Source organism: Nerophis ophidion, linkage group LG28 (genome assembly GCF_033978795.1).
Source record: "Nerophis ophidion isolate RoL-2023_Sa linkage group LG28, RoL_Noph_v1.0, whole genome shotgun sequence".
NCBI lineage: Eukaryota > Metazoa > Chordata > Actinopteri > Syngnathiformes > Syngnathidae > Nerophis > Nerophis ophidion.
The window spans coordinates 24,828,288-24,838,848 of NC_084638.1; the positions used below are offsets into that span (position 1 = coordinate 24,828,288).

The 10,561-nt window shown below is 40.7% G+C and overlaps 1 protein-coding gene across 3 annotated transcripts in view; it reads left to right on the plus strand.

The window, feature by feature from the left end:
- LOC133544984 (gastrula zinc finger protein XlCGF57.1-like) overlaps window positions 1–5,897 on the plus strand; it is a 202,805-nt gene extending 196,908 nt beyond the window's left edge. For all 3 annotated transcript variants that reach the window (XM_061890252.1, XM_061890254.1, XM_061890255.1), the window contains one exon: window positions 3,213–5,897. In XM_061890252.1, coding sequence (XP_061746236.1) covers window positions 3,213–4,621 — 1,409 coding nt within the window. In that variant the 3' untranslated portion in view covers window positions 4,622–5,897. The remainder of the gene's footprint in view (window positions 1–3,212) is intronic.
- The last annotated feature ends 4,664 nt before the right edge of the window (window positions 5,898–10,561 follow it).

Here is a 10,561-nt window from a genome sequence, read left to right on the forward strand (position 1 = left end):
GGAAGCAACGCCACACAAAAGTTTGTTGCATAAGAATATTTTTTTCTGAAAATCATGCACTCGGTGTTATTTTAAAGTGAACACACTTTACTCATGACGAGTCACGGTCGCGTTTTATCAACCATCTTCCTAGCGAACCATTAATCCACAGGCCAATTTCTACACACACACATACATTGGTAGCACAACACTCAATATGGCTTCCGGTCCATCACTAAAATACGTCCGCGTGCAACATAAACCCAAATAACAATTCCTATTGTTACAAAATGCACACCCACATAACATGCTAATTGACTGTATTGATGTATATAATATATTTGATATGATGTATCAAGTAAAAGGTCTGGGCTCTGCACAAGCCTGCCATACATAAATATTATTTCCATCTGAGTGTAATTATAATGAATAGAAACCCAGTGATGGATGTGTGTGATCTTTACAAGGAGATGACATACAGTGGCACTTAAAAGTTTACATACACTTGTAAAGTATGTCATAGCTGTCTAGAGTTTCCAATAATTTCTACAATCTACATTTTCTCAATATCTTAAGTATCGTTATCAAGTAATACCAGGTATTAGGACCAGGTATTAGGACGAGACTAAGCATGTTATATGCTGAAAACAAGCAAGACCTGGCATGCTAATAGCTAATATAGCCACTACGCTACCCTAAAACCAGATATACAGTCGTGGTCAAAAGTTTACATACACTTGTAAAGAACATTATGTCATGGCTGTCTTGAGTTTCCAATGATTTCTACAACTCTTATTTTTTTTGTGATAGAGTGATTGGAGCACATACTTTTTGGTCACAAAAAATATTCATGAAGTTTGGTTCTTTTATGAATTTAATGTGGGTCTACTGAAAATGTAAATGGTATAAATGGGTTATACTGGTATAGCGCCTTTCTACCTTTTTAAAGGGGAACATTATCACAATTTCAGAAGGAACATCCATCCATCCATTTTCTACCGCTTATTCCCTTTCGGGGTTGCGGGGGGCGCTGGCGCCTATCAGTTCCCAGTGGCTTATTTTATTTTTTGAAGTTTTTTTCAAAATTTTACCCGTCCCGGAATATCCCTAAAAAAAAGCTTTAAAGTGCTTGATTTTCGCTATTTGCTTAAGCCACTGTCCATTTCCCTGTGACGTCACGTAGCGATTCCAATACCAACAATGGCGAATAGCACAGCAAGATATAGCGACATTAGCTCGGATTCAGACTCGGATTTCAGCGGCTTAAGTGATTCAACAGATTACGCATGTATTGAAACGGATGGTTGGAGTATGGATGGAGGCAGATAGCGAAAACGAAATTGAAGAAGAAACTGAAGCTATTGACGCTATTCGGCCATGCATGTCTGCGTTAGCATCCCCGGTAAAATGTGCGGACCATCCGATCAGGACTTTCGCATTGACACTGGATCAACTTAAATACGTTGATAGTTAAGTGTTTGTTTCGCATCAAATGTGGGTGGAAGGAAACGCTGCATGTAAATATAGTTTCATATGTACATACAGGTAGCCTAAATAGCATGTTAACATCGATTAGCTGGCAGTCATGCCGCGACCAAATATGTCTGATTAGCACACAAGTCAATAACATCAACAAAACTCACCATTGTGATTTCGTTGACTTTAACGTTGGGAATGCATCTGCTTCGAGTGTCACAGGATATCCAGACATTCTTGTCATCTCTGTGCCATCTCTGTGTAGCATCGCCGGTAAAAACCAAACGAGGTACTTTCGCATCTCTTGACACTGGAGCAACTTAAATCCGTCGATTGTTAAGTGTTTGTTTGGCATTAAATGTGGATGGAGGGAAAGGCTAAATGTAGATATAGCTACAAATGAGGCATAATGCTGCAATATGTACACAGCTAGCCTAAATAGCATGTTAGCATCGATTAGCATGCCGTACTAATCGATGCACATTCTACGTGAATCAACTTGAATCCGTCCTTGAGCGTGTTGTTACACCCTCCGACAACACACCAACGAGGCATGATGTCTCCAAGGTACCGGAAAACAGTCCAAAAAACGGAAAATAACAGATCTGATTTGACTCGATGCGTGTGATGTGGTAGGGAAAAATGGAGTTGAGTACCGATGTTACGTCACGTTCTGACGTCGTCGCTCAGAGAGGGATAAAGAGAAAGGCGTTTAATTCGCCAATATTCCCCCATTTAGAATTCGGAAATCGGTAAAAAAAAAAATAAAAAAAAAGGTCTTTTTCTGCAACATCAAGGTATATATTGACACTTACATGGGTCTGGTGATAATGTTCCCCTTTAAGGAACTCAAAGCGCTTTGACACTATTTCCACATTTACCCATTCACACACACATTCACACACTGATGGCGGGAGCTGCCATGCAAGGCACTAACGAGGACCCATCAGGAGCAAGGGTGAAGTGTCTTGCTCAAGGACACAATGGACGTGACTAGGCTGATAGAAGGTGGGGATTGAACCAGGAACCCTCAGTTTGCTGGCACAGCCACTCTCCCGACCATGCCATGCCATGCAGAGAATAATTTTGCCGCACCTAGTGTGTGTGGGTGACAGTCATTGGTACTTTAACTTAATGTGGGTGTGTGGGTGTGGGTGTACATACAGTATATATCAGTCTGGGCGTTACCACACTTTTTTTGTCTTTTTACGCATTGAAATCAGAAAGGATGCAATATGTTTTATTTTTTTTAACCAATGTTTGCTTTCCGTTAGCGATATGTTTACCATATTCATTAAAACCAACATGTGCAACCCCCTGACCAAGATATAACCTTTGCCTCGTATTTTTCCAACCTTCAAATGGATTTCAAATGTCTCTAAAGATTAAGCGGAAAATCATAGTCATTCTTGTCAACCAGCAGGTTGAGCTCGACACTAGTTGGCTGGCATGCAGTACATTATTTCTTTTGTGAGTATGACGTATTCGGAGAGCAAACAGCACACTTTCACGTACATTTATGACTTACGGCGTGCAGGTATTACTTTAAAAATGTGTTTATGTAAATGAAGTGGATTGGACCATGGTCTTGGAAGGCATTTCCCTGAAGGTCTTCATGTGTCAGCTGGAAGTACCCTTGTTGCTGTGACGGGAAACTGATGAGATTGTGGAATCATATGCTGGTGAAGGACAATGTTTCATGTGACTGAGCAAAGCTGGACTTTTCTAAAAAAATGTTGTGTTCTCGTGTCCTGCAGACCTCACTGAAGAACATCATCTCCATGAGCAGGAGGAGGAACCACAGCCCCTCCATATTAAAGAAGAAGAAGAGGTATCCCAGCTCCAACACATTAAAGAGGAAGCGAAGGATCCACACACCCCCCATATTAAAGACGAAGCAGCAGAACACAGCATCAGTCAGGAGGGAGATCATATTGAAGGACTGGAGGAGTTCCCAGTGACTGTGAAGAGTGAAGATGATGAGGTCAAAGGTGAAAGTGAGGAGAGGGGAGGGGGGGAGCCTCCAAGCAGCAGCTCAACACAACACATGACAACAGAAGCTGATGGAGACCACTGTGGAGGATCACAAGCAGACAAGCTCTTAGCTCCACTATCAGATAGTGAGGACACAACCTCACACTCTCCTGACACTGATGATGAAGACTCTAAAGATGATAAGACATGTCACACTGACAACACTCACTTCACATGTTCTCACTGTGACAAAACCTTTAAATACCATTGGCTTCTGAAAAGACACATGAGAACACACACTGGAGAGAAGCCCTTTTCCTGTTCAATCTGTGGCTTGTCTTTTACGAGGAAGGACAATATGAAAGAGCACACAAGGACTCACAAAGGGGAAAAACCTTTTTCGTGTTCCGTGTGCGATTCGAGTTTTTTCCGAGGTGAAAATTTGAAAACCCACATGAGGACACACACTGGGGAAAAGCCTTTTTCTTGTTCAATCTGTGGCTTATCTTTTGCAAGGAAGGAAAACATGAAAGAGCACACAAGAACACACAAAGGGGAAAAAACTTTTTCGTGTTCTGTGTGTGATTCAAGGTATGTGCGAAGTCAAGATTTGAAAAAACACCTGAAAAGACACACTGGGGGAAACCTTTTTAAGTGTTCTGTGTGTAATTCAAGTTTTGTCCGACGTGAACATTTGAAAACCCACATGAGAACACACACTGGAGAAAAGCCTTTTTCTTGTTCAATCTGTGGCTTATCTTTTACAAGGAAGGTCAGTTGGAAAGATCACACAAGAACACACACTGGAGAAAAACCTTTTTCTTGTTCAATCTGTGGCTTATCTTTTGCTAGGAAGGTCAGTTTGAAAGATCACATAAGACTACACACTGGAGAAAAAATGTTTTCCTGTTCAGTGTGTGATTCAAGTTTTGCACGAAGTCGAAATTTGAAAAGACACATGAGAACACACACTGGGGAGAAAGTGTTGAGTTGCAGTGTGTGTGATGAAAGATTCTCTCATGAGTACCAACTTAACAAACACAAGTGTGCTGGTGAGACCAGCAAGCGCTCCGCAGACCTCCACCAGGCCAGATATCCCAGTAGTAAAGAATCCTTTGAAAAAAGTCTGAACCCAAATGATGATCAGGATCAACCCCAAAATCTAATCACTTGTTCATTATCCCATTTCTGACATGTCCTGAAAGTTTCATTAGCATTTGACTATACTACTATGTATGATTCTAACTAAATGACAATCAGTCTGTCAGGGTTATCTGGTGACGAACCCCAAGATGCAGAGATGGAGGCAGGCATGGAATGTGAAAACATGATTTAATGAAATACTAAGACAAAAACAAAACCAAAAGGGTACAAACACAAAGCGCGCACGAGGTGGATAATCAAACAAAAGGAGCTAGCCTGGGAGCTACAAAATAACGAGCAGGAGCTTAGCGTGGAAGCTAGCGGGTAGCGAACAGGCAAACAGAAGTTGTACTTGTATAATGAAAAATAAAATGGAAGCAGGGAACAAAAAACAGTAAGCTACAAACATCAACTGAATATAGCTTACCGCTACGCTGCAAAGACAAGGTACGACACGACAGGAGCGATAACACATCACAAGACGTGACATCGACAAGACGATACAATGATCCACAAACTGACACAAGACAAAGCAGGTACAAATAGGAGCAGGCTGATTGGCAACAGGTGTGGCCAGGTGCCAATCAGCCGCAGCTGCGGAGGAACACAGCACTCAGGGAACAAGACAGGAAGCTGACAAAATAAGAGCACTGGACAGGAACTAAAGACAGGAGATACTAAACACACAGGAAAGACAAATGCAGAGGAAAAAACTAAAACATAGACAAACTGTCAGGGGAAAGCCTGACACAGTCAAGCCCCAAATCACTTCAATAGCAAACATGTAAATATGTTTCTTAGTATCAGCCTGGAAAACGACATCTACACAACAGTTCCATCCATCCATCCATCCATTTTCTACCGCTTATTCCCTTTTGGGGTCGCGGGGCGCTGGCGCCTATCTCAGCTACAATCGGGCGGAAGGCGCAGTACACCATGGACAAGTCGCCACCTCATCGCAGGGCTAACACGGATAGACGGACAACATTCACACTCACATTCACACACTAGGGCCAATTTAGTGTTGCCAATCCACCTATCCCCAAGTTAACATTTATTATTCATTCTTACTAGTATTTTTAGTTGTGTACTAACACATCAATTTGTACTTCTGCTAATAGTTAAGAAGTGATTATGACGTTATGGTTCAGTGTCTCCAAGACAAGTCTCCACCATGGTGGTGCCAGCCGTCCTACTACTTGTACTTGTACACTATACTATATAATGATGCACACCTTTTGTAACAGACGTTTTTGTTTGTATTAACAATTTGAAACCAACGCTGTATCCTTTGCATGTGAGAATAAAATATATGTTTTTCATAATTAATCGTCTGAGTCTTTGAGATATTTAACAACAAAATACAAGTCTATTTTTTAATTAGTCAATTGGTTCACCTGTTTCTGATTGGCAATCTGGACACATATGTTCCAAGTTGCCAGTCAGGCTTCATTTTTATGCCATCCCTGCCCTTCTGTCAGTGCTGCATCATCATGGAAGTATTATTGGAGCACAACTATTAACAATTGTGAATCTTAAATCTGTACATTTGTAATCCAATTCATGTGTCTGTGTACTAATGTGTGTGTGTGCCTGCGTAATGAGAGTTGTGTATACATGTTTTAAGTTGTCTGTATTATGATTTGTCCGTGTGTAGAAAAAAATGTGTCCGTATTTCCTCGATTGGCTGTCTTTGTCTTTGCGTATTCAGGGATGCGTAATGCAATGTGTGTAAGAGTTGTGTGTAAAAAAATAGTGTCTGTCTGTAATCAAATTTTTTGTGAAGCAAAAACCCTGATAGGCTGTCTGTTTACATGTGACTTTTATTTATTTATATATGTATGCATGTGTGTATGTATGTATATGTATTTATATATATATATGTTTATTGTTTATTTATATATTGTACATTTATATATGTATAGTATATATGTGTATATATATATATATATATACATATATATATATACATATACATATATATATATATATATATATATATATATATATATATATATATATATATATATATATATATATATATATATATATATATATATATATATGTATATGTGTGTGTGTGACGGCGTGGCGCAGTGGGAGAGTGGCCGTGCGCAACCCGTATGTATTTATATATACAGTATATATATGTATATTGTTTATTTATATATTGTACATTTATATATGTATAGTATATATGTGTATATATATATATATGTGTGTGTGTGTGTGTGTATATATATATATATATATATATATATATATATATATATATATATATATATATATATATATATATAATATATATATATATATATATATATATATATATATATATATGTGTGTGTGTGTGTGTGGGTGTGTGACGGCGTGGCGCAGTGGAAGAGTGGCCGTGCGCAACCCGAGGGTCCCTGGTTCAAATCCCACCCAGTACCAACTTCGTCACGTCCGTTGTGTCCTGAGCAAGACACTTCACCCTTGCTCCTGATGGGTGCTGGTTGGCACCTTGCATGGCAGCTCCCTCCATCAGTGTGTGAATATGTGTGTGAATGGGTAAATGTGGAAGTAGTGTCAAAGCGCTTTGAGTACCTTGAAGGTAGAAAAGCGCTATACAAGTCCAAACCATTTATCATTTATTTATTATATATATATGTATATATGTGTGTGTATATATATATATGTATATATGTGTGTGTGTATATATATATACTGTGTGTGTGTGTGTGTATATATATATATATATATATATACTGTATGTATGTATGTATGTATGTATATATATATATATATTATATATATATATATATATATATATATATATATCCATTTCCTACTGGAGCTTACCTCAGCTGCATTCAGGCGGAAGGCGGGGTACACCCTGGGCAAGTCGCCACCTCATCACAGGGCCAACAAAGATAGACAGACAACATTCACACACGAGGGCGAATTTTTAGTGTTGCCAATCAACCTATCCCCAGGTGCCTGTTTTTGGAGGTGGGATGAAGCCAGAATACCCAGAGTGAACCCCTGCAGTCACGGGGAGAACATGCAAATGCCACACAGAAAGATCTAGAGCCCGGGATTGAACTCCGGACATTCGTATTGTGAGGCACATGCATTAACCCCTGTGACACTGTGCTGCTGTGTGGTAAAAATCACAAGACTACTTCATCTCTACAGAACTGCTTCATGAGGGGTTCCCTCAATCTCCTGACGATTGAGGGAACCCCTCATGAAACAGTTCTGTAGAGATGAAGTAGTCTTGTGATTTTTCCCACACATACATATATTGCGCTCTACCGCGGTATCGAGCACTATTCTCTGGATAATCTAATTAAGACATATATATGCAGTGGAAGAGTGGCCGTGCGCAACCCGAGGGTCCCTGGTTCAAATCCCACCTAGTACCAACCTCGTCACGTCCGTTGTGTCCTGAGCAAGACACTTCACCCTTGCTCTTGATGGGTGCTGGTTGGCGCCTTGCATGGCAGCTCCCTCCGTCAGTGTGTGAATGTGTGTGTGAATGGGTAAATGTGGAAGTAATGTCAAAGCGCTTTGAGTACCTTGAAGGTAGAAAAGCGCTATACAAGTACAACCCATTTATCATATATATATATATATATATATATATATATTAATGTAAAAATATGCACCTGTGTATATATGTATAATTACTTGAATAAACTACATATATATTTTCATATACACTATACATATATCTTTTTTCAGTTTTTTCTAATACATGACGTAATATTATTAAATAGTTTGATATTAAATATATTTGTTATTATTAAATACCCTTCTGTTTTAAAATGCAAACAGACTTGATTGATTGAAACTTTTATTAGTAGATTGCACAATACAGTACATATTCCATACAATTGACCACTAAATGGAAACTCCCGAATAAGTTTTTCAACTTGTTTAAGTCGGGGTCCACGTTATAGCCTTATAGACAGCAAGTTTTAATGATATTGCACACTCTCCCACACTCTGTATTAATTTTGGTATGAAAACCTGCATTTTAAGCTGGAATAAAAATATGTCTACAGCATACTTCCCAACACTCCCGGATTTTCCGGGAGACTCCCGAAATTCAGCGCCTCTCCCGAAAACCTCCCGGAAGAAATGTTCTCCCGAAAATCTTCCGAAATTCAGTGGAGCTGGAGGCCACGCCCCCTACAGTCCGCTTTCCCACTATATAAACAGCTTGCCTGCCCAATCACTTTACAACATCTACAGATTTTAATAAAAAAAAACTGCACACATGAGGAGATGAAACAGAAGCGACGCCATCTGTAATAGAGTGATTCTATGTTGTCTGTCGCCATCTCCTGGTGAATGTTGGCTATAGCGTTATGGGGTTGCTTTATGATTGGCCAACTATTTACTTGGTTGTTGTGCACCTGACGGCAAGTGACTCTCGCCAGTACGAAAATGGCAGAACAAAAGTTACTCAAATAGTGAAAGGTAAGTGTTGTTGTTTTTTAGTAGCCAGCAAGCACAGTACAGTTAGTAGAACAACTGTTTTTATTACTGTGTATTTGATAGTTGCCGTTTGAATTTCAACTATTTTTTATTTATTTATTTATATACTAAAATAAATATATATAGGTAGAATTCAATGAAAGTCAAGTATTTCATACATATATGTATATGTATATATATATATATATATATATATATATATGTGTGTATATATATATATATATGGCACCGTGTCCCTCGGGAAGTCCTGTGGGGAGTGCTCAGAGAGTATGGGGTATCGGACTGTCTTATTGTGGCGGTCCCCTTCCTGTACGATCAGTGCCAGAGCTTGGTCCGCATTGCCGGCAGTAAGTCGAACACATTTCCAGTGAGGGTTGGACTCTACCAAGACTGTCCTTTGTCACCCATTCTGTTCATAACTTTTATGGACAGAATTTCTAGGCGCAGTCAAGGCGTTGAGGGGTTCCGGTTTGGTGACCGCAGGATTATGTCTCTGCTTTTTTGCAGATGATGTGGTCCTGATGGCTTCATCTGGCCAGGATCTTCAGCTCTCACTGGATCGGTTTGCAGCTGAGTGTGAAGCGACCGGAATGAGAATCAGCACCTCCAAGTTCGAGTCCATGGTTCTCGCGCGGAAAAGGGTGGAGTGCCATCTCCGGGTTGGGGAGGAGACCCTGCCCCAAGTGGAGGAGTTCAAGTACCTAGGAGTCTTGTTCATGAGTGGGGGAAGAGTGGATTGTGAGATCGACAGGCGGATCGGTGCGGCGTCTTCAGTAATGCGGACGTTGTACCGATCCGTTGTGGTGAAGAAGGAGCTGAGCCGGAAGGCAAAGCTCTCAATTTACCGGTCCAGCTACGTTCCCATCCTCACCTATGGTCATGAGCTTTGGGTCATGACTGAAATGATAAGATCACGGGTACAAGCGGCTGAAATGAGTTTCCTCCGCCGGGTGGCGGGGCTCTCCCTTAGAGATAGGGTGAGAAGCTCTGCCATCCGGGAGGAATCAAAGTAAAGCCGCTGCTCCTTCACATCGAGAGGAGCCAGATGAGGTGGTTCGGGCATCTGGTCAGGATGCCACCCGAATGCCTCCCGAGGGAGGTGTTTAGGGCACGTCAACCGGTAGCAGGCCACGGGGAAGACCCAGGACAAGTTGGGAAGACTATGTCTCCCGGCTGGCCTGGGAACGCCTCGGGATCCCCCGGGAAGAGCTAGACGAAGTGGCTGGGGAGAGGGAAGTCTGGGCTTCCCTGCTTAGGCTGCTGCCCCTGCGACCCGACCTCGGATAAGCGGAAGATGATGGATGGATGAATGTAAGTTCATAAACTGTGAAAAGAAATACAACAATGCAATATTCAGTGTTGACAGCTAGACGTTTTGTGGACATGTTCCATAAATATTGATGTTAAAGATTTATTTTTTTGTGAAGAAATGTTTAGAATGAAGTTGATGAATCCAGATGGATCTCTATTACAATCCCCAAAGAGGGCACTTTAAGTTGAT